Genomic DNA, 27,515 nt, shown 5'->3' on the forward strand with positions numbered 1-27,515 from the left:
CCCATGCCAGTGTTTAACAGTGTGGAGAAAGCTGCACAGACTGAGCAGTGTGAGATGCTGCTGAGCTGGCAGGGGTTGTCTGGGGGCTGGTTAGACAGCAGCCTGCTCAGATTGCCTGGGACTCACACCAAGAAAACCCCAGCAGAGAGCATCACTGCCGGGGACAGGCACAAACTCTCAGAGGAGGCCAAAGTAGGAGAGGAGGAAAGGGAAATGAAGAGGAGAAAACCAAGCTCCAAATGTTCCTCAGTAATCAGGAAAATCCATTAATTTCCACACAGGAGGAAGTTTGCACTGATTAGAGGCACAAGGCTCTCGTTAAAGCCATTCCTCCCCACCAGTATTTCATACTGCAGCAACTGCCAGACTGCAGATGTGACCTTAGCAGGAACATCACTCCCCCAGCAGACTGAGCCACCAGGCAGTGTTTGAAATGCAGACACCATCCCTGACTCCATAAAAAATGGGAGAATAATCTGAAAATCCACACTCTCTACTTGCACAGATATTATCTTCCCAGAAGCATCTGTCACAGGGGTGATATGAGATTAACTCCGGTGTGAAAGGGGACCTTGGTCCCTGGGGCAGTGTCTCTGCTCTCTGCCTGGGCTGCTCTCCCCACCACATCCTGGGAAGTGCCCACAGCAGCCTTTGGCAGCCCGCAGAGCAGAGGCCCCTTTTGCTCCAACCCTCTGCAAAAAACCTTCTCATTATGTGTGGGAAAGCCACAGGTTTGCCAGGCACCAGGTGTGCCCTGGTTCCAAAACATCCCCCAGCATTTTGGTTTGTGCTGAGCTGCAGCTCTCGGCATCTCCCCCTGTGTAAATGCAGGATTTCTGCCTCAGATTCTGCAGGCAATGTTGTGAAACCCTTCCAGTCACATCTCTGGGGATCAGTACCACAGGAACAGACTGACCCCCATGCCCTCAAACCAAAATCTTTTCACCCCTTAACCCTCCCTCCTTTCCTTTGGTGACCCCTTAACTTCTCCAGTGTGAGCAGGGCAACCAAAGCTTTGGTCTGAAGGGGAATCAAGCCCAGGAGAAGCATGGCCCAGACACCAGGATTACCTTCTGCCCAAACAGGACAGCCAGAGAATTCCTGCTGGCAGAGCCCTGAATTCTCCTAGCCAGCTGTGAGCCCTGGCAGACTGAATCAGGATCATCCCCTGGGGTTTGGGGCTTACAGGCAATTCTGCTTGGAAACACCGACAGCAACACAAGAAACTCAGGTACTGAAACAGCTGAAAAGGAGATCTCAGGACACTGGAAAGGTCTTTGGGATTTGCAAGCTGGGATTTACACTGCTGAGCAGCCAGTCCCTCCCTGCTGTTTGAGGATGCAGAGGGTCAAGCAGGCAGTGCCAGCTCCCCAACACCACCATCAGCAGGTGGGGTATTTGCTGCTTTAGCCAGCCCAATCCCTACAGCTCACTCTGCTGCACTGGCTCTGATGGGAGCATATCATCCTAGCTCAGGAACAGTGAACTTATTTCATAAGTACAGCTCTAAATAAAAGTCAGCTGTCTCTCAGCTCCTTTCTGGGATGCTTTGCTATCACGTTCAAGGTGAGAGTGGCACCCATCTAGCCAGGTCAAGATACCTAGAAACTGTCCTGGCTGCCTCTGGTCTACTCCTGTTCATCTGAACCATTCCCAGCAGAGATCTATAAACACTCTACCAAACAGGGGAACAGAAGCAGAGCACAAGCACTGTCTGGTGTCAAAACCAAGACCAGAGCCAGGCCTTACTCCCCTGCTACCCCTCAGTCACCCATTCCCACAGCAGGTTTTAACTGCACCGAGTGGAAATCCTTTGTTTCACGAGCACACACTGAACTGCTGATCCAATCTGTGTTTGTCATGCAGGCCCACCAGTGAACGTCAGCTGCAACATTTTCATCAACAGCTTTGGTTCGATTGCAGAAACAACTATGGTAAGTAAAAATCACAGCACAGCTGCTCAGCTACTGGCTCAGCCTCGCTGTGCTCCCAGAAAATGCAGCATCACCCTCCTCCTCAGAGTGACCAGGGAAAAACACTCAGTGCTCCCAAACTCATTCAAAATTTGAGTCAATTAATGGTCAACACACAAGACTCATTTCATGTAGCTGAAGATCACACAGTCTCCATCTGCATCTTATGAAAACACTCCATGGGCAAAGGACAAGGGTCAGAAAGGAAAACAAATAATCCTTTTCTGAAGATTTGCCTATGGCTGCAACCTCAGCGACAGTTACACATACTTTGTGTCTAAGTGGGCATAAATCCAAAATTAATCTGGATTCAAGGGGAAGGGAAATCAGCTGAACTCAAATTCAGTTTGCACCAGGATTTCAGATTCCCAAAGATTAAGAGAATTATTAGATTAAAGATTAAGATTATTGTTTTCTTGGAGACATATTTCTGGTAGACAATGATTTTTAGTTGAAAATCAAAGCCAATATTTCTGAGTTAAGGCTCACTTCATACAAAATTAGTGAGCATGGCTAAAGGCTGTATCTAATTGGCAAAGCACTAGGAGCAGAGGATCACTAGAACAGGAGATAATTGCTCCATCTGAAAACTATTAAAGATTGGTTGTGACATAACCAGTGAACAGCAAAGGAAAACTCTGGAGGTATTGTGCCTTACTGCTGTGCTAATTAAAGATAATCCAGAAATATGGTGTTTAATTACCCTCTGGTAATTCTTTTTCTAGAAAAATGCTGAATGAAGAATGCAAGGCTCCAGCTTCAGGCGTTTTGTGCATTCAGGCAGGAAGTTTTAGGCTTTGCATATAGATCACACCCCTTGACTTGAACAAATTACTTGGCATGCACACCACTGTCAGAGGAGAGCCACAGCCATACAGCTCAGGTTATAAGTCTCTTCTGACACTACATCATTCTGCTGGAAATATTTGGGTTGGGACAGTTCAGTTCTGGTAGTGGAGGAGGAAACAAAAGCTGTTATTCTGTCCAAGCACAAGGAAACTGATTTCCTCTCTGCTCTGCAGAATTTGTCAGAGCTCACAGGTGAGGAGCATGGCGTGGGTTCATTTGTATATAAAGCAAAAGAGGAAGAACTGCCACTGAAATACACATTTGTTCCTAATTTACTGATTATTGGTTACCTCCTTTGGCGTTACAGGCAATAAATTCTGTTCCTATGCACCAATCCAGAGAGCAAGGGAGCAGGACAATCCCACAAAGGATCTGTGCAGTTTACAGAGCACATTTCCATTGACATGCTTTTCAGTGCATCTGCTCCACATTGCGAGATGCACTGGAGCAACCAAAGATGCCACATGATCCCTGTAAGCAGGATGCTCCTTAAAATTAGCACAGACTAGCACAAGAGAGATGCAGTTCACCTCCAAGACACGCTGCAGGGACTCGCTATCATCTCCAGATGCCATTCATTTCATAGGCAATCTTCCATGGAAAAAAAAGAAAAAAATTCCCGTGGGAAGCCAGAACACCCCGTGGGCACATTGCTTTGTCTAGAAACATCCAAGGCAGCTCTGGCAAGCCAGCCCAGATGTCAGGCTGCCGCAGCATCGCTCACAGCCTGATCTATCGCTCCTGCGCGGGAGCAGCAGTTCTGCTCGTAAACACCAGCAGCAACACAAGAAACACAGGTACTGACACGGCTGAAGAGGAGATCTCAGCAAGCTGGAGAGGTCCTGGGGATTTGTAACCTGGGATTTACTCTGCAGAGTAGCCAGTCCCTCCCTGCTGGTTGAGGATGCAGCAGGACAAACAGGCAGTGTCAGCTCCCCAACAGAGCTGGGAAGAACTTTCTTTCTGGGAAGAACACAGTGTCCTGCCTTGAAGGGCTTTTGAGACAGACCTGACTATTCTGCATTCAAGTGGAACAAGTGGTCAAACATCAGAGGAAGGGGTGGCAAATCAGTGTTTTACCATAAAGAAAGCCATAGCCTATCACTGACCTCTGGGACTGATGATGGCAAAACTCCCCCAGCTGCTTCACTGGCCAAAAAGAGAATGAAAATTATATTTTAAACCCCCATCATTTGGCACTCTAAGCCTGGTCAGGTTCAGGTCTGAGTACTACATCGTCTTATGTTTCATTACTGTTACACTAATTCCTGCAGGAGAAGTCACAGGGTTTTAAGGGTACCCCACATGCAGTTAGAGAAGGCTTTAAAATATCTCCACAGTGGGCTGATACTTCCTACAGAAAGTACCACTGCTCCTTTCTAAGTTTACACTGCCTGAATATCACAAATTAGTGTAAACCACGAGCTCACCATGCAGAGTGAGCTTTAAAGAGGATTAAAGAAATTACAGGGAGAGTGCTCACATATGGCTTGAGGCCTCGTGGAAAGTAGAGGAAGAGGAAAAATGCAGAAAAATAGAAAAAAAAAAACCAGGTATTTGATGCAGACAGCTGGGTCCACAAACCTCATAAGGAAAGAAAGTGAGTTGCAGCCAAGAGAAGGCACAAACTCCCCAGACTGGGCAGAAAGCTGCTATCTGCCCCACAAAGGTTCAAAATGAACAAAGCAAGAAATGGAGGTCTGAAAACTGCTGCAAGGTTAGGGGGAATTAAAAAAAAAAATAAAAAATTAAAAGGCAAAGTCATCCACCAAACTGATTTCCTAAGGCAGAGCTGATTTAGAGCAAGGGAAGTAACTCCTTTAAGCATCCTGCAGAGCTGGAGACCAACATAAAAGCCTCTAGTGGTGCACATAATTGATTGGACATTTGTGTTGGATTGCAGCTCAGAGCTCATATCCAGCCTCACTTGCCTGGAGCTCTAAGGACAAAGGAGGCTGGGACTGGGAACACATCCCTGTGAACCCAGCCAGTGCTCCAAAGGGAAGAGAGAACCAACCCCAAGAGCCAGATGAGTGCAGACTCCTCCTGTCCCAAAGCATCACTGCAGGAATGCATCCAACAGCAAGGGATTCCCGAGGACAGGTGCAGGATGCAGCCACTCTCTCCAATTATTTTTCTGACAAACACCAAACAACCCCCAAACACAAGCTCTTAAAAGCCTTTTTGCTGTTCAAAAGCATGAACAACTCCACAGCTATACCAGATTATGAAATCTATAGCAAATGTAGAAAGTCTTCATTCCAAATAAATAGAAGTGAGGCACCTTGGGGACAGGTCCTGGGTTTTAAATAAATAAACTGCACCAGCTTTGGCTTTTCTCTGGGGGATGAGGCAACTGATAGGAATATCTGAGCATTTCATTAACAAATTCCCTGCTATTACAGCAAACTTGAAATTAAGTGATGCCCTTGCTCCCTCTTCCAGTGGAAGCTGCAGTTTTATGGCCTTCCACTGGCTTAGGGAGCTGGGACCATTTTGTACTCAGTGGAAGCACAGGGAGAAGAAGGAAGATATTTTTATATCATCACCTAGCAATGCCAGCAGCTGGACTCGGGATGAGCTTTTCTAGACTCTTCTTTTAATAAGGACCCACACACAGCAAAGAAGGGACTGAAAAAGAAAGAAAAAAATCACAGAAGAGCCAGCACAGCCTCCTGTAGACACAGTGCAAATATGCAAATTCACTTTTGCTGCTTTCATGCCATAGGTATGTCATCTGAAAAGAGCAAAGCAAATGTGGCCCTCCAGCCAGCTGCAGCACAGGCACAACTGGGCTCCCAGCATCTCCTGAGGACAGGAGAAGCTGGAGGCTGCAACTGTCCAAATGTTAAATGCTTGTTCGGAGACATCTGCACATGAGATTTCCAACGAGAAAACAAAGCACCCTGCAAAGCAGACCAAGAAATTCAATCAAGACCCACAAACCCCAGAAGAGCAGAGATTCTGATGAAGAACTTGGGTCACACATTTAACACCGGTCCCACTCACTCCAAAATCAGCAAAAGATACAAGGTTCAATGCACAAAGCCCATAGCAAAAGTTAGGTTTTGAGCAAAATTTCCTGCAGTCAGTCATTCTGAAACCCAACCATCAGTCCCACAGAGATGATAAGCACTTAACAAGTCACGCAACACAAAATGAAAAGGTTTTCACAACAACTCAGTCTGCTGCCATCTCAGTGTTAGACCTGCAGCTGTCTGTGGCTGGAGTTTGTCCTTTCATTAATGGAGAGGGAAAAGAAAAGAACAGCGAGAAGAATCCGTGAAATAGGACTGTGCAACTCAAATACAGGGACACAAAACCCCCTCAAGCTGAAAAACAAAACCTTTCTACTAAATACCTACATTTACAATTCTGGATGCTGGCTGCAGCTCACATCCCAGCAGCTCTACTGGCTCAAAAAGATACATATTCCCCACTTTTTGTAGGAAGACACAGAAAAGCTTTCTGCTTTGGATTGCAATATAAAGATCCTCACACTTACTAAGCACCAGGTGCCTGCCCTTCTCTGATACAGACTTCTTCTCCCCTCAACCAGGTGTGGTTTCACACAGGCTTCAAACTGGTTATTTAGCTATTAATCCTCCCTAGGGCTGTTCCTGGTGTGCTTGGGTTTTTTACAGTCTGTTGTAGTGCTCCTTGGCAAGGCAGGTTGCCTTCAAAATATTTGTTCATTCCCATTCTAGTGAATTAACTCAATGCTAATAAAAGCCCCTCATGCTCTGCTGCCCAGGTGGGGTCCCAGAATCCCCTTCTAAACGAGATCAGTCTCTACCCTGTTTTTTTCCATCAGCAAAATGTAAATTTATCAAAGGAGAAATCTCTCCCCAAGACTGTTCAGTGCAGAGGCTGCTCTGACAGAACCACTGAGTCAGGAGGGAAAACCTGTTGAGTGTCCTGAGAGGCTCCATCCCTCCTGCTCAGCACTGCCTCCAGCTCCTCTGCTTTCAGCAGGAGACGTCAAGGCTATGGGATCCTGGGAAGGGAAGGTCTCAAATGATCTTCTGTTTCCTTGTCTCCTTGCGAGGTCACTAAGCAGAATTTCATTTCAGCATTATCAAATTGAACTACTCTGATCGCTCCAGTTATTCTCTTCCTGCCTTGTGTCATTTCCCTCTTGGGACTAAAATGCCTTTGTGAAAATTGCAAAGCTCCTGAACGCTTTCAGTGCACAGAGCTGCTGCTCCCCTCTCCCAAGCCAGCCAGAGGAGCAGGCTGCACAAGATAATCAATGCCTGGATGTGATAGGCACACAAATGAAGAATGTGAGGGATAAGAAGAGTATGGAGAAAGAGAATTTTTATTTTTTTTTTGCCAAGTTTGTAGCCCCAGTCAAACATCTTTTTTCTTTGCTTGAAAGTTCACATCAGAAATTGGCCAGTGCTGTCCATCATTGAGGAATAACTGTGAACTTCTTGGGGATGCTAATTAAGATCTCAAATAACAGCGTCCAGGAGAAATGCTGCATATCTCCAGGTAGCCAAGGAATGAGTGTTCCTTGGCTCATCACCTCCCAGCCTGACTGCAATGCTGAGGACAAAGCTTTCAGCACAGAGCATCTTCAGCTGGTGCAGAGCAGTGTAACCCTTCTCTTAGCCTGTGTCACAGCATAGACATATCCTGACTGCTCCCCATGCCTTCTGCTGGCTCCCCAGGCTGTGTCACGGCCAGTTTGCAGTCACAGTGCTTGTTTTTACATTTATCTTCAAATAAGGCTGGACACAAGAAACCTAAAAGGCTGCTCAGAACATTCAACATTGCAGTGCAATGACATAAGGGCAAATCTGGGAGAAAACCATGTCCTCAGTGAGCAGGCCAGGGCTGTGAGTAAACTCCCTGAGTAGGAAGATCTTCATAAATGCACACACAGAGGTAAAATATTAATGCCCTGAAATGGCAAAGCCAGGGAATTGCATTCAGTGCAGGTATCTTATTTCTTCATCCTTGCCTTTTTTATATCACAACATAAACGCTTCATTTTCTGTATTCCAAAACAAAAATCATCCAGAGCAAACACTTGTCTGCAAAGTAGGAACACAGAGTAACACAGACCAGAGTTACTCCCCCACTGCTGCACATCCCTGGGGTGGAGGAGGTGCAGTTTCTCACACCACTCATTCCCCATGTGCCCCTGGACTGTTCTCAGCAGGATGTAAGCACAGGACACTGTGACCCTAGAGATGAGTTAGGAGGGGTCTTTTCACAGCCAGCCACTGTGAGAAGTTAATTTTCATCTGGCCCACAAGCATTTAATTAAGCTGCCTCCTCATGGTTACAAAGACTATGGCTATTCTTCTTCCTGTGGTCTCATGCCTGCTGTGGTGGCAGCAGAAACCATTCAACACCTCCTGTCCCACCCTTTTCTGTCCTTTTGGCAAGTTTGGAAGCCAAAGCAGTGAATTTTCTCCAGCAACAAAGCTTACCTGCTGTAACTCAGGCTGTTGTAGGGAATTTGGCTCCATTCCCTCCCCCCTTCTACTACTCCATCAGGCTGAGCACACTTCTGGGCAGCTACCACTGAAGTTTCTTCCAAACATGAGTTTAATTTGTGTTGTACATGACATAAGTCCCAAACTGGAGCTGACCTGCTAGCATCTAGCTTATTTGTAGCTGAATAAGCAAAACAACTTTTTGCTTTCTACCTATTAGGTCAGTGACATTGATTTCCCCTGACTGCAACACACAGAAAAGGGAGAATTGAAAATATACACCTTGTTCTGGGAGCTGCTGCCTCCCAGTAGGAATTCATGGCTTCTTTCCTTTTCCAGGCTTGTATGATGGGCTGGTCCTGTGCTAGGAACCTGTTCCCAGCCATTCACATTTCCTCCAGACATATTATCCAGGGTCGACAGAGATGAATCATTAAGTCAGAGGGATGCACTAGGACTTGTGAAGGTGACACTTGGAATATCAGCAGAAGGAAATAGTGTTGCAGTCCTTTTTTGAGTTCAGAGCTCTGCTCCTTTTAGCATCAAGTCCGTGGTTCATTTGCTGTTGTCACAATTATTAATGTCATTAGCAGCTTCTGTGCTCTGAGGATGCAGATGGCACAAAGTGGCCTGAAACAGACTCTGGACCATGTGTTTGGCTAGGAAGTGCCTCATCCAAAACACAGAGCACCCAGCATAATCCTCTCCACCACGGGAGTCGAGTCCTCCTGGACAAGAGGCTGCAGGTTCACAGGCAAGTGAGCTCTGGAGGCAGCAGCACCAGAAAGTCTCTCCTGTACTGGCACCCTTCAGCTCAGAGCTTTGTGTCCTCCAGAGCTGGTGGCAGAGTGAGGGGGAGCCTGTCACCCAGTGCCTGCAGCAGGTATCAGACACCAGCCAGCACGTCAGACACCCTCCATTTACTGTCTCCTAATAAAAGTCTTCAAAGTACATTTGCGTTAGAAAGGCAGCAAAGAAACCCTTAATTGTGAGAACAACTATTCATTTGGGCCTGGGCAGTGGAATTGGTTTATTATATGCTGCTCTTCAGACACAGTCTGCCTCTATACTTAGAAAATGTCAATTAATTTATGGTTGTGGAGCTTTCATCCCTTTTCTGATAGCTGGCACATCCTCTCCCTATTTCAATTTGTTGGCACACTTTCCTATGTGAAAGTCAGAAGAAAAGGAGCATGCAGATCACCGTGGGAAGCTGTTGGTCAGACAGGGAGAAGAGAAACTGCCTCAAATTTTTCCAGTAGTGTCTGAACTCAGCCTCAGCAGCCAGCCTTGACCTGAGGAACTTACGGGAGCTGTAAGATTCGTGGTTATGTAGCAAATATAATTTTGCATAGTGCTGAGGGACTGCCTTCAATTAAGGAAATGATCATCCTGTAAAATCTGTTGCCTTTATGACATTTTGACACTAGAGAGGGGAACCCAGAACACTGAGGATTAGGAGAACAGACTTCATGCATATCCCTCTCCTGCTCATAAACTCTAACCAAGGGCAGCTGCTCCCATCGGCTCATCTGAGTTATCCTGATATTAGCAGACACACAGAGAATTTCTCTTTTATGCACAGCCTTTTCCTTTCCCAGTGCTGGGGGAACCACAGATAATCACAATATGGGACTGTTCAGCACTGAAAGGAAGCTGGTTTCAGTTTCTTTCCCCACTTAATCCTCTGGAACATCGTCCTGCTGACAGGGGCCATTCTGACCTCCACAACTGCTCATCCCCTCAGCAGCCCCAGGCTCCAGACAGAGAGGTCCTGACACTGCCCACACAGCTGACAATTGCTGTGACAGAGGGACACAGGGACAGGCAGCTGCTCCTGCTATGACACAGCTGTAAGCTACAAAGCTAAAAGTTAATAACAGTTCCTTGAAGAATAATACCAAAAACACTTGGCATAGCTTGGGATCCATAAGCCTGGAGACGGTCTGGCTCATTTTAGGATGATTTTAGTGTGTGTTCCCCATCTGCCAGCACCTTGAGGCTGCTGTGAGCCCTGACTGGCTGTCTGTGTGCAGGATTACAGGGTGAACATCTTCCTGCGGCAGCAGTGGAACGACCCCCGGCTGGCCTACAACGAGTACCCCGACGACTCCCTGGACCTGGACCCCTCCATGCTGGACTCCATCTGGAAGCCTGATTTGTTCTTTGCTAACGAGAAAGGGGCCCATTTCCATGAGATTACCACAGACAACAAGCTGCTGAGGATCTCCCGCAACGGCAATGTCCTCTACAGCATCAGGTGAGGAGACTCCACCAAGGTGGGGAACCCCCCACTCAAGCCTCAACTTTGGCATGCTGTTGGAGAAATTTAGGGGTTTGTAAGGTGACAGATCATACAATTAGCAGAGTTGAAGCAATGTGGTGGGAAGGGACCTCTGCTAAAGCATATTGAGACAGAGGGTTGTCCTGGGATGGAGTTTAACTCATCTTTACCTCTTTCAGTTCAAGGATTCTGCTCCTTGCTAGTAGATTCCTTAACATCCCTAATGTAAAATTACTTCAGGTATCTTTTATGTTAGCACAAGTCTAAAACCAGCTTTGCTGTGGTGAAAATCAGTAGAAGCTCATGAACACTGTATTTTCAAAGCTGCAGCATTTCCTGACAAAAAAAAAAAAAAGTAAAAATCAGGGAAAATGCAAAGTAGAGCCCCATGGCTTTGTCTCAACCTAGTTTTTCCCAGTTACCCCTTTATTGCTAGATCCAAGGATCCATCAGCAAAATCAAACTAATTGCACTGAATTTCCCACAAGAAATCAACCTTAGCCCCCACCTTCACTTCCAACCCCATTCACACTTTATTTTAAACCAATGAAATTAAGATCAAACATCACAAGCTTAGAATGGGAAAGTTTAACTCTATATTGAAGACTTTTTAACCTCATGTATAATATAAATTTGCCTGTGGAACACACACCCCATCTGACACTGCAGCTCCCAGTGGCAGCTGTGGGAAGGAAAAACAGAGTGGAGCTGTAAAATGGGAAATAAAGAGCTTAATGCTGCAAAGGCCTCCCTCAAACACCAAGGTGGTTCCAGCCCAAAGACCAGCTCCCTGATGGCCAAAACAATAAAAGAATTGCCACGTGGTGGCTGAATGGGGAAACCTCACTGTTCATTTTAAAAACAGGCAGGGAGCAAAACTAAGGGTGGCAACTTGGTGGTGAGCATGGCACAAAGTCCTGTTCCAGGAGGGTCTGCAGGGGCACAGAGGGGGAATGCAGGGTGCTCCAACCCAAACAGAGCAGTGACTCAGCAGGGGACATGGAAAAATCACCATTTTCAAGGCAAAATCCTGAAAATATTGTTCTTGTTTAGAAAGAACAGCCTTCTTATCTCATTCATCTCCAAGTGAGAAATATAGGTTTCTTTATAAGTACATTTCCCTGTGAAAATTAAAGAGGACATTCCTTAAGAAGAGCACACTGTAAATGCAAAGAGTTTCTGGAAGGAGAAATAGTCTTTCCCTTTAAAAAAAAAAATCTCGACAAGGTGCTCTGCCATTTTCTAACTGGTTCTTTGCTACTACTATTTGCAATAATCAAACTCTAGGCAAGGCATTTACAAGAAGGTGGACTTTGTCACATCTTCTGTCTCAACATGCCTCTAAATTCAAGCTGAGAATTTCTAACAACATAAAATTTTAAATTAAAGTATCTTTCCTTCCTTATAAGTTTCTTGTAGGTCTGATAATAGAAAAATTCTATTTCTGTCCCCTGGGTAATTCTGCTATTTCTACATCAAGGCAAAAAACTGAAAACCCTAAACACTTCAGGGAACAGCATTTTCAACATTATCAAACCAAATAACTCAAGTCTAACTATCTGGAGCAAATCATTTAGTATCAGCTTGTTGAACCAACCAAACATTTTAAGCATAGATCACAGTACAGAGCAGCACAGCAAAATAACACAGAAAATGCAGCCTGCACCTAGTGGAAAATGGAGACAGAAATAGAGGTCTAAAGGGCTCTGCAGGAATTTGGGAAGATACAGGAGTTTATATTGGTTTGGCACAGGGCATTTTCCCTGCAGAAAATCCCACTCAAGTCTTTCTTTCCCCATACACAAACATGTGATCTTGATCAAACTACTTTTTGGTGGGTTTTTTTATGGCACGGAAATGTTCTGTTCAGAGATTTATGAGCAGTGCCAGTCTCTAGAAATGCGTCTGGGGGTTCCAGAGAGTGGGCTTGGACTTTCTGCTAATCCAGACTGCTGTGAACCTGAGGCAAGACAGGAAAAGCGAGGCAGCAGAGCTGTTTGGTGGGGGAAGTCTTTGGTACAGTCTCCAGCAGCGTTGCAATGCAAAGCCCTCTGCTGGGAATGCACAGCCCCGAATGTCCAGCACAGGCAGGGAAGGGATGGGTGATCAGTGGATCCCCAGCTGGGTGTGTCTGAGGGGCTCAGCCCCCAGCAGGGCTCACTGTCTGGCATTCCCTGTGCTCTCTTCTCTCCTCAGGATCACGCTGACCCTGGCCTGCCCCATGGACCTGAAGAACTTCCCCATGGACGTACAGACGTGCATCATGCAGTTAGAAAGCTGTGAGTCCTGTGCACATCCCCATTTTGGAGAGGAGACAGCCTCTTTTCTCTGCTGCTCTCTCCTGCCATCTCCTTTCCCAGCTGCAACCTGTTCCCAGCCCAGCCTTTGCTGGAGGCTTGCTCAGGAACCTCTTGCTTAGGATTTTCCATTCATGCAGAACATGTGACATTTGCTAGAGAAGCCAAACCCCAAAAGATCCCGTGCCAGGAGCCCTGGCTTGCTTGTGTTTACATCGGCCTTCCACTTTGCAGGAGAGAGGTGAAAGTGCTTTCAGCTGCAAGTGGGATGTTTTCTCTCTGGATGAACATCTGCCACTTGTACATGCTGCTTATCCCAAAGGAGGGAAAGATGATGAGCTTCTTCCAGAGAAAGAGGTCAAGCTGGAAACAGTAGAAAACAGTTCAGCAAGCCAAATTCAAGAAAAAATGTGATTAGATGCAGAAAATCCATTGCAGCTCCAGGGGAGGTCGTTGCCCTGGCTCTCACCACATGAACAAGCAGTTTTGCCTCAACCCAAATCCCATTCATGACAGTCAAGGAAGGCCAGGATGAACCCTTGCCTCTGAGCTCTCTTCTTCTGCAACACTGTCCCTTTCCAGACCAGTGTTTAATGTGATTCATGTTACATTTGTCCCTTCCTCTCTACAGTTGGCTACACGATGAATGATCTCATATTTGAGTGGCAAGAAAAAGGAGCAGTGCAAGTTGCTGATGGGCTGACATTGCCTCAGTTTATCCTCAAAGAAGAAAAAGACTTGAGATACTGCACAAAGCACTACAACACAGGTCAGTGCTGTTAACCCTTAACTGAGGAGTTCAGTAGAGAGGAATTCAGGACTGTGAATTTGCCAGAGTCTCTTCCTCTGTCTGATGGCACTCTGGCCTTGTCTTACACTTCCAGAGATAACAGACATGTAGAAATATGTATAGCAAATGAAAAGCTAATGGACATAAATGTGTGAAATCCTCTTGTCCCCAGTAACATCCACATCAATTCAAGGATGTTTGGTTAGGATCTTCTCTCCTAGAACCTTCTTTTGTATTTAAAATTTAAGTGACAAAGGACATACAACAAAGGGCTTTCTTTGCTACGTTAATGTTCATAGAATCCTACAATAGTTTGTGTTGGAAAGGACCTTAAAGACCATATTGCTCCAACCCCCTGCCATGGGTAGGGACACTTTTCACTATCCCAGGTTGCTCCAAGCCCTGTCCTTGGACACTTCCAGGGCAGCCACAGCTTCTCTGGACAACCTGTGCCAGGGCCTCCCCACCCTCATAGGGAAGAATTTCTTCCTAATATCTAATCTAAACCTTCTTTCAGTTTGAAGCCATTCCCTTTTGTCCTATCACTACATGCCCTGGACACCAGCTGTTCATTTCCTCCCCTAACAAGACTCTGTTTTATCAAGGAAAATCCCCAGACACTGGCTGAAAACAGGAGGCTCCCCGTGCCTTACCAATAACCTTCCTTGTACCTCCCATCCTCCTCAGGCAAGTTCACCTGTATAGAAGCTCGTTTCCACCTGGAGAGGCAGATGGGCTATTACTTGATCCAGATGTACATCCCCAGCCTTCTCATTGTCATTCTGTCCTGGATCTCCTTCTGGATCAACATGGATGCAGCACCTGCCCGTGTGGGCCTGGGGATCACCACCGTGCTCACCATGACCACGCAGAGCTCTGGCTCCCGAGCATCACTGCCCAAGGTAGGGAACAGCCTCGTCTTCACCAGGGAAATCATGCCTCTTTTGGGGACAGCACCTAAGTAAATCCCTACACAGATCCTCCTGCTGCCTTTGTACAAGTCCAGCTTAAGGGCAAACTGAATGAATTGCAGTCCCACATTTAAAATTTTTTAATTCTCTATGACTAGCAGCAAAACTTCCCCAAAGATTCAGCACTCACCACAGCTCCCAGTAACTGGGAGCTCTGTACTTTACAAACCCCTGCAACAACCACACATTGATGTGCACTCTACATTTTAGCTTTTTAGTCACTTGACCATTCTACTTTTGTAATACAACTGAATTTACCTTTATGAAGGGCTTCTGGTGGACTACTGCTTTCCTTGCATATAAATAATGTGATAAACAATCACAGTCAAGGCCTGAATAAATGAAAAGCTGTGGAATTATTGCTACTTAAGAGCCCATGAGGAGTTTCAGTGACCTGATAACACATTCACATTAAATGAGCGAGATTCTGGTATGAAGGACAGCTGTCAGACATGTAAAACACCAAGTGAAAATGCTTTTGGGTAAGGAAGCCATCTCATTTCTGTCTCTTTCTCTGACTCCTAGGTGTCCTACGTGAAGGCCATAGACATCTGGATGGCCGTGTGCTTGCTGTTTGTGTTCTCTGCTCTTCTGGAATACGCTGCCGTCAACTTCGTGTCTCGGCAGCACAAAGAGCTGCTCAGGTTCAGAAGGAAGAGGAGGCATCATAAGGTAATACATAAAGCATGAAGGACACAGCTGAAAACTGTCCCAGCAGGACACCATGGCCAACTGAACCGAGCCACTAGCCCCCTGGGAAGTCCCCAGTAGCTGGTCAGATGTTAAGAAGGCTCACACACCAAAAACAAGGGCTGCCTCGAGGAACTGAGTCTGTTCTAACAGCCTGCTGAACCCCAGAGTCCAGCAGGTTTTGTTAGCCAGCCAGGTGGTCTCAGCCCAAAGGGTTGTTCTCAACAGGCCAATTTTCACACAGCAACGTTCTGGTGTGAGTTCTGCTCCCCAGAAGCTGCAGCCAGGGCTGGGGGGAGGCAGGCAGGGAGGTGTCAGGGAGCAGCACCCCCAGGATGACAGCCTACAGTAGCCCAGAGGTAAGTGACACCTCGTTTGTCTCTGCCATCTCCGTGTTCAAAAGCATCTGCTTCTCAGACTGACTGCACATTCCTCCTGGAAGGAAAGAGCTTTATTCTTAGCCTTAGCCTGCTCCATGCTTACCTGCCGTGGCTGATCCCAATCCCAATCCCAATCCGAGCATGCACGCAGCTCCGACAGCTCCCTGGCCTGGGCTCTAACAGCTTCTAGGCTGAGGTGCCACAGCAAAGATTTCACTTCACAGAACACACTAGAAAGAAACAAAAAGGTGTCTGTGACCACAAGGCCAAAGGCACTTACAAATTGTTCCTGTTTAACTGGTAGAATCAGGAAAGGGGTTAGGAAATTTTCAGCGCCAGGCCTTAGAGGCTGCCCTAGGGAGAGCATTAAAAACCAGTACATTTGCTAGGAGAGAAAAAACAAAGAACATTTTGCTGATGAAAATCTCAAGCAAGCCCATAGGTGACCACCAAGGTCTGCCTTAGATATTTCTCATAGGTATGTGTCCCCTCTATTTTAAAAGAGCCCTCTATGATCCATGCCATCCAGAAAATTACTCCCATACAACTGCTTCACTGGCCCAGAGATTAGAAGTCTTTCCCCATGTCTAACCTGTCCTGCAGCACTTCACAGTATGTGCTTGGAGAACTGCCACTATTCCAGGAGGAAGTATAGGTTGAGGAGCAGGAATCTCTGTATCTTTCTAGATTTGTCTCTTTCTGCTTCAGTCATCCTATTTGCAAAACAAGAGATAATTGTTCACTTGTGCTCAGCCCAGCCAGGACCAGGGATGAAAAGTATTGGACAAATGCAAAGGAAAAGAAGTAACAGATAAGATCCTCAGCACTCAGGGTGGCTCTGCCATCCCAAAATCAACAAAGCTTTGCTTCAAAAGATGCAGCCTGCTGAGTAAAGGCAGAGCTAAACCTGCCCACATGGATGCATTTGTGCATTTATCTCTTCCTCTGGATTCAGGCATCCTGTCTCTGGATCTGTGCTGTTGTATGCAGATCAATCTGTTGATAAAAAATAAGAAGGAAAAAAAACCTCACTAATGCAAAAGGAGTTTTAAAGATATTTGCCAGAGCTGTTCCACTGAACATAAGGCTGTTAGCACAGTCCCTGCCCAATCTCACAGCTATGTAATTGGAGCAAAGCACAAACAGAAACACTTACAAAAGCTAAATGAACAAGGTTTGCAGGCTCATCAGAAAACCAAGCTGACTGATAATATGCCAGTGGGCTAATGCAGCTGCCAAAGGCACTAATTGCTCTGTCCTGATATCTTGACTTGACTGGGTAGCTCTGACAGGTTTAGGCATGACACATCAGGCTGAAAAAAACAGTGAGATGTTGCAGTGGTGTGGACCAGTCTGGTTAACATGACACCATGAGGTGTATTTGGAAACACTTCCCAGTGTGCATGGTGATGTCTTTGCCTTTCTCCTTTGACATGGCACCTTGAAAAAGGCTCTATTGTCTTCTATCACCCCACTGCAGCACCCACCAAAACAAAGCCACAGTGGCCAAAACAAAGTCACAGCCAGTGGCCCCTCAGCAACAAAATGATAAAAAAATCCAGTGAATTAAGGATTGAGTGGTTTAGGTTAAGCCAGACATGTGCCAGTGTTTGTTTGTGCAATGGGAAAAGAGGAGAGGCAGTTTTACCTGAACCCCTGCACTACAGACATGATGAGAAGGTCCATAAGCTCTGAGTATTGCAGAAAGCCAGATCTTGATTTCATTTGGGTAGTTTTGTTTTGCTCAGACTTGGCAGTGTCCTCTGTGTCCTGCTCCTCCATCCCACGCAGCTGCTCATGGGATGCAGGTGCCATCCAGAAAAGAAACTCTGCAAAGGACAGGGCATGGGGCAGCAGGGCACAGTGGGCAGGCAGCTACAAGGGAGGGGGCTGCTAGGTCAGTTTTGGGGGACACAGCATGGATCAGCCTCTGCTAATGACTAATTAATGCCACTGGTCTACAATTAGCCTTGGTGACCTGTAGTCAAGAGACTTTGGATTCTGCCTCTGCAATTCGCTGCTTGAATTACTTGGGCCAAACTTGGTTTTCACTGTCATTACACCCCTGTGTTCAATAAAATAGGGCTAAATCATTCTGGGATTCCAGCAAAGCTTTCACCAAAAAAACCACAAACCAAAACCAAAAAACAGCAACACCATTTGCCTTTAGATAGGAGCAGGAATTGTATTTTTTCTCAATAATTGGCATTACCACAAGCAGCCATGCCTGACCATTGACCCACAGGGCACTTGAGTTGGAAGCTGGCTGGTGGGGATGGCCGTGGGGTGCCGTGGGCAGGCGAGTGAGGGCTGGCTGCTCGCTGCTGCAGAGCTCTTTTCCTGGACAGCTCCTGGCTCCCGCGTGTCCATGTAACTCCGTAGGAAGCAGCTGCGGCTTTGGCTACGTGAGTTACATGGAGCCCACTCCTTCTGGGCAAGCTGAAACTGCACAGGCAAAGCAAAGAAGGTGCTGATAGGAGGGGTGGGGGGAGGGAGAGGCAGAAGCAAAACAGGGGATGCGGCTGGAAAAATGAGAGCAGCGCCACAAACCCTTAAATGTGTCAAAGACCTCAACAGGGTGGAAGTCAGTCCTGTTGTCCACGGGGTGCCTGGCTCCCCTGATTTGCATCTGTGCACCACACAGCTGGCACCCCTCTATAAGGCTGATCTCCCAAGAGCAGGGGGGTTGCCCAAGAGGGATGAGACATGGTGGGAGCATCTTTCCCATGCAGAGCAGGACACTGAGTGGAGAGCCTTATAGCGAGGGTGCACTGTCTATATCTCATTTTAAGTAGAGTCCCATGCTCAATCTGTTCCAGGAGGACGAGGCTGGGGAAGGCAGGTTCAACTTCACTGCCTATGGGATGGGGCCAGCCTGCCTACAAGCCAAGGATGGCATCTCTGTCAAGGGAGCCAACAACAACAACACGGCCAACCCGGTGCCGCCGCCGTCGCGCTCCCCCGAGGAGATGAGGAAGCTCTTCATCCAGAGAGCCAAGAAGATCGACAAGATCTCCCGCATCGGCTTCCCCATGGCCTTCCTCATCTTCAACATTTTCTACTGGATCATCTACAAGATTGTCCGCAGAGAGGATGTGCACAACCAGTGAGGGGAGGGCAGCAGCCGGGAGGGAGCGAGCAATCCTTTATATATGTGCAATAGCAATGCAGCAATGCATGAATTTAAGAATGCGGCAATATCTACTGGAAAAAACAAACAAACAAAAAAAAAAACCACAAAAAAAATGGGGAGGGGGGGCTGGGAGGGACTTTTAATCATGTGAACTGAGGGTAACTGGCCCAGGGAGGAGAAAAGAAGCTCTTGATCTGGGGAGAGCAGGGTGGGAGTTAGTTTTGCAGCATAGGAAGATGTGGATTGCTCCAGCAATCTAAGAAGTGTAATATAGTAATATATATTCATGCTTAATTATAATGCAAAAAGAAAACAAAAAAAAAAAAAGACCAACAAAAAAAAAATCCTTTTTTATGCTATTAACAGCTTAGATTCTCAAGTCACTGGAATGATTCATGATTCCATGTGCAGAAACTACTGTAATTATGCTTTATCTGACTTTTGCTATAGAAAGGCCATTCTAGTCAAGCACGTGGGGGGAAAGCCCTAACAAAAGGGGAAAAACACCTCAAGGAAATCATTCTGTGCTTCTCTAGGTTTTGCACTTTGAAAACTGGATAGAGGGGGAAACTTAAGAAAGAGGCTGTGGATTGCTGTTTATTTTATATATTTACTTTTTTTAGTCACGAGTTTGCCGATCAAACACTTTGTGACTTTTGCATAGAGGAAAGCAAATACATTATCTCTCATATCCCCACCAGAGAGCATCCAAAGGAAACCCAGGAAGGACATCAGGGCCTTCATCAGAAGTCACAGGTACCTTCTGTCCTTTTAAACAACCTGACATGATTCTAGTCCCAGGAGGCAGAAATATTATTCAGAACACTAGAAAAGATGAAGGATTTTTAAAGTAGTTTTGTTTGTTTGTTCTATTTTTTTTTTTTCCAAACCCCTTTCTGCCATGTTTGTTTACAATGGGGGGATGGAAGCAATTGTATTTAAAATGTAGAGAAAACAGGCATCTCAATGCCTTGTTTTGACAGGACCGGGCGTGTGGCAATACTGTCAGTGGGGGGGTGGGGGGCAGGTGTGTATAGAGAGAGCAGCTTTTATTTTCTGACATTTCATAGCAGTTATATTAATAGTGAAGCTGGGCCAATGGACCCAAAATTCTATTTTTGTATCTATTTTGGTGCTGTGTTTACCTTGAACACGGATGGGAAGGTGGAGCAGGCTGGTTTGTCCCTCTCTGCTGCCTGGCAGCACGGGGGAGGCTGGCACAGTTCAGTGGGGATGGGGAAAGGGGGGAGGGAGGTGGGAAGCGGGGAGCAAAGGAGGTTTCTCTTTGCCCAAGCAGTAGCACAGGTTGGCATTGGTGTTTGGAGAGGGGACAAATGTGCCAAACTCCTCTAGGGTGTTACTTGAAAGCCTGGCTTGGGGGCTGTGGGCAAGCCAAGGGCTCGGTGTCCCACGTGTCCCCCTGGGTGTGAGCTGGCTGCAGCAGCCAGGGGACTGAGTTGTGTTTGTTTGCACTTTAGGGAGAGGGGTGAAAGGGAGCACGAAGGAAGAGACAATCAGTCTGCACTGAAGCACTTGGGGTCAGGGCTGGCTTAGGCACCAAAAGGAGGCAGAGAGAAAAGTGGCAGCCACGGGGTGCATCCACTCTCCTCCCTGTCCTGCTCAGGATGGGAGCGGAGCTGGGCTGTGGATCTGCTGCCTGCTGTGGGGACAGACAGACAGCAGACAGGCTGGAAGAGCTCACAGCAAAGGGGGCACTGCCAGCTCCACTCTGGCCCAGCTCAGCAGCACCCAAGCTTGGGGTGGGAGGTTGGAGCCATGCTTAGCCATGGGGGTCCCAGCCAGCACAGAAAGATGCAGGTGAGAGGATCTGAGACCTGCCAGCTGTCCTGCACAGGGATGATGCCAGGGGGTGAAACACCAGAGAAAACACCAGGGCTTGCTGGGGCTGGGTAGAGGGACATCCATCTCCAAGGCTGCCAATTCAGCACCTTTCACCAGCACTAAATACACTTCAGTTTAAGAGGAAGAAAAAAAAAAAAAAAAAAGAAAAAAGAGAAAGAAATAAAGAAACAAAGGACAAGAATAGCGAGAGGAAAAAAGGGAGAAAAAGAGATTAAAACCACAGTGGTCACTGCATGGACTAGGGAAAATATTTTGGCAAAGGCCACCCAGTTTTCTGAGTCCCTCTGTACTGCTGAGACAGGGAAAGGTCACAGGGTTACACAGTGGGAGCATGAACCAGCACATCAGCCCTTTCCCTCCACTGGAGCAGCAGAAAACCTGTGGGCTGAGGATTTCTCCTTCCCCTGGCAGATGGTGCTTTCCCAAGCAGGGAGATCTCAAGCAGAGGCGTTATTTGATGCTGGGACAACGTCCCGAGCCTTGGCTGGAGCCCAAGTCTGCTGCTGGCTCTGGGTTTTTTGCTGAATTATTGAACTCTCCCGGCGTGCGCCAGGCTGGCTGTGCCAGCTGCGGTTTGCGATTGCTTCAAACGGTGTGTCCTTGTCTGAGATGAAAGGCAAATCCAGGGAATTTCCCTCCCTGCCCAGCAGCACAGCAGAGGCTTGGCAACCCACATACCACAGCTCCTTCCTCATGCAGGTGAATGACCTCAAATTGCTGCCATTTGGGTAAAAATGTCCTGTCTCGATGCCTGGACCTTGTACTGTGCAGTGGGGCAACCTGGTCGTGGTCCAGACACCTTCCATCCCTCCCAGGCTGCCTGGGATGGCTGTCCAGGGCACAGCAGGGCTGTTGTTTCCTTCCTAAAAGAGCTGCCTGTAGCTCAACAGATCCCATGCACCATGTTCCCACCCAGCTGAGCTTTGGTCCTACATCAAACCCAAACACCGCGGGCAGGAGCAGAGCAAGGGGGAGAGAGACATTTCTGCCTCACTTCACCCTGCTCCAGCTGTACCTGGAAGAACCCCATGTTCATCCTAGGCCTTCTGGGTGCAGATGCATTTATGTCACAGCTACTGCTTCACTAGAGCTCCAGTGCCACTTCTTGGCACAGAATAAGGCTGGAGGAAGACATGGTAGGGATGAAAAATCATCAGAAAGATATTATTTCTCACCCATACAGAAGCACTTCAGCTGCCAGTGGAGCCCATGGAAGTTTAGGGACTGAAATAAGAATCACACTCTCACCAGCCTGCCTTGGCTTCCAGTTCAGCTTTGCCAAGCTCTGGGCAGGTTTGATGCCCACCACAAGCAGTGTTATTTTCTCTTCTTTATGCAGTTTCCATTTGGGCTGCCTACAGGGTGAGAGCGAGCAGCACTCACATCCCGACAGGAAACACGCTGGAATCTTGGTGAAGGTGGGACTGTGCTGTGACAGCTGCCCCAGGGATGTCCTGCCAGAGAGTTTCATCACCTAGACAAGACTTTAGACTGTCCTATGAGCCCCTGGCAGGTCTGGGTAGTTTTCAAAATCAAAGGTTTCTCTCCATCTGTACCAGGTCAAGTTTAGTGTCTGTATTGCAAAAGAACTCGTTTTGATAACTTATCTTTAAAGTAGGCTGCTTTAATGGTGCCAGCAATTATATTTATTAGTAAGAATGCACAGGGTTTGATATTGCAGGCTAGCTTCCGTGCATATTGATGGTATTTAACTCCAAAATTGTTATCTCTTCTTAAGAATGAGGCTCAGAAGCAAAACTTCTGAATAAAACAGCAGTTGTCTGGCAGTAAAGAGAGAAAACTGGATCCTAATTCACTTGGCTTCTTTGGAAAAAAGAGAGCTTTACCCCAAATATTATTTCCAGATGTTGTTGGAGACATAATGATTTGCGGGCAGGAATTCTTTTTCCTTACACATAAATATAATTGTCCAGAATAAAATAAAATAGAATAAAATAAAAGCTAACTATATTTTGATCAGGTAGAAGAGTTTCTCCCACTTTAATACCTGATCCACCTGGGATCCCAGTGCCATGGAAATCAGAGAGGTGCTGAAGAAGGCCCAGGACAGAGCAGTCGGCTGCTGCAAACTGCAGAGCTCAGCCTTGGCCTTGGCCAAGCACCAGCTGCCTGGGAACACTCAGGTCATCCCCTCCGTGGCTCTGGTGGTGCCCTGATTCTCCTCTCCTAGAAGCCTTTGTCAGTCCTGGGAGACTTTGCTCCTAAAACAAACAATTTCAAACTCTGAATATTCTTACATCCTCCAAACAGGAACTTTTTTGGCTTTGTTTTCCTCAGCCTCTTCTGGCAGCTTTTTCTTATTCTTCTGAAGATCTTTCATTTTAAAGCAAAGCCAAGACAATTCAGATTACACTGTTGGCTGCCCTTTATCTCGACTGTGATTTAAAGACTTTGTTTCCTTTCCCAATGCTGGTAAAAAAAAAAGGTTAGAAGCATTTACAATGTATATTTAAGGAAAGCATACAAAAGGAGAAAAGACTGTTTTCAGTGGTGCCATATTTTTCAGATTGTATGCAATCATATTTTTGTACTGTACTAGCATTACTTAATAAAACATAGTTCTTATCCCTGTGCCAAAGACAGACAATCTCTTCAACATCCCATTCCTTCCTCCAAAACCTTGGTACTGGCAGCAGTGGATGGCACAATGTGGAGCTGGGTACCTCAAACCCTAATCCTGCTGCAGCATCCCACAGAGTTCAGCTCAGCAAAGGAATTGTCTAATCCATTCCCAGCTTGGAATCACCCACACATTCCTGTCTTCCTCTCAAAAGGAGCTGGATGGAAGGGGCATCTTGGGGTACTCCTGCATCAACAATTTTCCATTATTTGCCTGGAGACTGTACTAGTTATGTAGAAAATTGAGATACTTTATTGTTCTTCAGGGTGCTGGGATGAGCACCAAAGCAGAAGCTAATAGTCATTAATTTTAGAATCTTAAATTACTTCAGGTTCTTTAAGTCTTCCCATTCCCTTCTCTATTCCTCCTTAACAATTACTTCTTAAGGGCAGTTGCACATCTCTTGCTCAAATGAACCTATATGAGTCTCTCACTTCATTCAAGTCTAATGCACTTTTCTGTGTTCATCTCCTTTTTTATTCATTCCTGTGGGGCTCAGTTCCTCAGCACTGCAAACTTTGAAGGGCTGGGATTGGTGTCTTGGGAAATACAGGGCAAAATGTGGCACTAAAACCATTCCCCAAGGCAGGCACAGTGGCAGCTCCCAGGGAAGTGCTCTCAGAGCCAGCCAGGCATGGAGAAGGAAAAGCACTAGGAGAGGTTTAGTTTGCATGCCACATCACTCCTGCCATCCAAGGCCAACAGTGCCAACAAGCATGGTACAAGGCAGCAGGAATCATATGATTTTATTAAAATAAGACCATCAAGTCTGGCAAAGCTAAGGTGCAGTCCTTGTGCACCTCACTGCCAGGTTTCTGAGCAGAAATGATAAAGGAGTCATGTTTGTGATATTCCTGCTCCTGGATCTATTACAGACAGAGCTGAAGCCCATCCTGGGATAGGACTGGGTCCCAGCAGTGCTGGAGCTGGGTGAGCCATGGTTTGACCCAGACCATGCACAGGGAGAGGGAACAGATGGAACAGATTCAGCACAAGCTGATGTTGCCACTCTGGGGAAAGGCAGGGGGATTGCTGTGTCTTGATTTAACAATCCCTGCAGCACTCAGAGCATCGCTGCCTCAAAAAGCACAAGGGAGAGGGAGCAGCAGCTCCCCGACATCAGCAGTTCCCAGCCAGGAGAGGGGACACAAACCCTGTCCCCAGACTGAGGGTCAAGTATGGCAGCGCTTCCAGCATGAAATCATCCACGTTTTCCTGGGTAGAGGATTATACCAGCATAAATAAGCCATCAGCACAGCTTGAATTTAGCTTTTATTTACAGATTTGCCACTTGAATTGCGTAAGTAGCTTAAGTCAAACAAGGGCACCCTCCTCACCTATCCAGGAAACTGGGGCATGAGGTATCATCAGTGACCACGTGCCCAGGCTGTGAGCAGGATGTGGCAGATGAGTCAAGTGTGGCACAAGCATGGGCAGGTAGAGCTGCCAGGTCTGAGGGACACAGCGCTCACAGGTGGTTTTTTGCTGCTAAAACTTTTGGGGAGCTGGGCCCAGGACTGTTAGCACTGTAACAAGCCAAAAATCCCCTTCCCCAGAGGGTCTGTGGGAGGACATCTGCCTTATCCAGGCACTTGGTGACACTGCAGCACTGCTGGGTTACCTGTCTGACAAAAACACAAATCAGGCTTTAGGCTACAAACCAGTTGAGCCAGATGGCCTGGGTTAAACACACCACAAAATTTGGGTACTAAATTACAGCTCCAGGGTCAAGCCTGAACCACCCTTGCAGTGATGACACCATCACAGCCACAATCACAGTGGAGGCCTGGCAACTGCCTAAAGCAGCATTGCCCTGGCAGAGCCCTGCAGACATCAGCAGGGCATGACCCACAATGATAACAGAATTGGGGCCTGGGCTCCAGTGTTTCTCACCTGACACCTAATCCCAAGCACTGACCTTTACAGAACGAGAACTATGCAATATTGAAGATTGTGCCAAGGGTGGTGCCTTGGCCACTTCTCCTGGGCAGGCACTCACACATTTTCAGAAGCATCCTCAGCACAGTTACTTGTGCTGGGGTGAAGAAACAATGAGTTCCTGAGGAGCAGGGCCAGCTCTGGAGCTTGCAGTGTGCCACAGCCGTGTTGTGAGCACAGCTTCTCAGCCAGCTCTGCTCTGCTGGGGCTGCACTGGTAGAAAGCAGAAATGTCCTAAGAGTTCAGGTCCCCAGGCAAGAGTAGTGTGAGGGCAGGGATCTGGAAAGAGAAAGGAAGAGCAGATCAAGGATCACATAAGGCAGAGGAACCTGTAGTACTCACTCCTTGCTGTAGTTAAGTGCAGTCACTGCAAGCAGTATGGTCTTCTTGGGAGTCGAGGCTTTAAATACTGCTGCTTCTTCATTGGGCTAGAAGAAGAATTCAGGAGGTTGGACTTGTCCCATGAAGGAAGGGACATGGCACAGCATGGGCAGTGCCACCTCTAAAAACAGGGCTCAAGAAACCAGCAAGGAAAGGAAGTGGAGGGGGGCAGCCTCTGTTATGTTAGAAAGGTGCTGGGAAAGCATCCTGCTGCGTGTGGGACACAGGTACATCCTCCACAGGCAGGAGTGTAACTATCCTGGCAAGTCAGATGCATGCCTCCACTTGCCATCAATCCCACTTTTGATCAGGATAATTAGAATAATTTAAAAAAAATTAAAAAAAAACAACAAACACTAATGAGTTAGGCTATTGTTACATCCTCTCCTTACCATTTTAAGTGACTGTGGTCAGTCCCCTTGGTCCCAGCAGTGGAGCTCAGCTGTACAAGAGATGCTCAGCTAGAGTCTGACCCAACAAAATCTTAGCACAAGGGAGCAGAAGTTCCTTTGCCTTGAGCTTATCTAGGCCAGGGACACAACTGAAGCAGGGCTTTGAAACAGTCTGCTCATCCTACACTGAATTTGTACTTTCTATCCCAATCTTCTCACATCTGCTATGTTTTTGTCCAAAACACTGTCGTTCTTCCAATTCCAGGGTTAGATCAGAAGAGAAAATAATCTTAGAAACAGCATGGGCCAAGCTGACAAATCCCCAAGTTAACCTGCTCAGAGTGGAGAATTGTACAAAAAGCACCTCCACACCCAGACTGATGTCCCACCCCATGCACAGCCCTCCAGCCCTGATCAGTGTGTCCTTAACCTGACAGGGCTTTTAAAAGACACATTTCAGAACCATAATTGATACATCCATCCTTAAATCAGGTCACAGCAGCAGGTTAATCTGGGGGTCTGTCAGCTTTGGGAGCGTTCAAATTGTAACTTTTGGGAAACAAACATTAAGATGCAAACAGGGATGTTATGTGAGAATTTGAGAGGCAGGGAAGCAGTTAACCTTCCCCTTGCTGGGAAGAGTGACCTGTGAATTCTGCCTCTGAGCTCCTTCTCACTGTGCAACCAGCCTGGTGCTCCCTGTGAGCGGGGCAGGGGCCAGGGGACACCGGCAGCTCCAGAGGTGCACGAGGCACAAAGGTCAAGGCACCTCTCCACATGCACCTGTAATGAATGATCCTGAAAAATGCACCACCTGGAGCATCTCAAGCCTACTGTGGAATGGAATTCCTACACAAAAATACAAGTTTGTGTGGTTTCCAATCTGGTCATGACGTACTAACAGCACTAATCGTGACCAGAGCTCATCTCTTCTTTCATGGACTTATCAAGCTGCAGCAAAGGTTTGACTGTTTCAAAAGAACTGAAATAGGAACTGCTAAAAGCCATTCACACTTGTGTGTGTGTGTGTGTGTGTGAGAGAGATACACAGCAAAACTTCAGTGGATTAAGAGACTGAAAGATGCAAAGACAAAGCAACACACAAAGGACTTCACCCAAAAATGGCCTGACATGCAAAGGTCACTGCATTTCGTTGCAGTTTGCCATCCTGCAGCATTGGTGACACCACTCTGGAAGCAGCCTGGGAACCCTGAAGATGCACAAGCCTGTCCCAAGCAGTTGTTTGTCACCACCCACCCGAGATCAAACCACAGCCATGAGCAGGCTAAACATCGTGGACAGTGATATTTCATGGACTGTGTTGTCTGTCACCTTCCACCACAGTGTACAGCATATCATGCTTATTATATTACAACTAAAGAGTAATGAAAAACTTACACTTAAGTGACATAAAAAAGGGGGGGAGGACCCAGGAATTTCTCTCATCCAACTATAAACGCACACCCATTTACATTGTTTTGTA

The 27,515-nt window shown here is 46.9% G+C and overlaps 1 protein-coding gene across 7 annotated transcripts in view; it reads left to right on the forward strand.

The window, feature by feature from the left end:
• GLRA1 (glycine receptor alpha 1) overlaps positions 1-23,272 on the forward strand; it is a 40,819-nt gene extending 17,547 nt beyond the window's left edge. The window contains exons 3-11 of one of the 7 annotated variants that reach the window (XM_086851762.1): positions 1,867-1,934; positions 10,309-10,532; positions 12,753-12,835; positions 13,485-13,622; positions 14,331-14,545; positions 15,140-15,286; positions 18,504-18,790; positions 19,441-19,573; positions 22,020-23,272. In XM_086851762.1, coding sequence (XP_086707888.1) covers positions 1,867-1,934; positions 10,309-10,532; positions 12,753-12,835; positions 13,485-13,622; positions 14,331-14,545; positions 15,140-15,286; positions 18,504-18,790; positions 19,441-19,573; positions 22,020-22,046 — 1,322 coding nt within the window. In that variant the 3' untranslated portion in view covers positions 22,047-23,272. Of the gene's footprint in view, positions 1-1,866; positions 1,935-10,308; positions 10,533-12,752; positions 12,836-13,484; positions 13,623-14,330; positions 14,546-15,139; positions 15,287-18,479; positions 18,869-19,440; positions 20,153-22,019 lie in introns of those variants that run through there. The other 6 variants (XM_086851764.1, XM_086851760.1, XM_086851763.1 and 3 more) reach the window with 6 other exon arrangements.
• Positions 23,273-27,515: the final 4,243 nt, after the last annotated feature.

The sequence above is a fragment of the Cyanistes caeruleus genome, chromosome 15 (genome assembly GCF_971803275.1).
Source record: "Cyanistes caeruleus chromosome 15, bCyaCae1.hap1.1, whole genome shotgun sequence".
NCBI lineage: Eukaryota > Metazoa > Chordata > Aves > Passeriformes > Paridae > Cyanistes > Cyanistes caeruleus.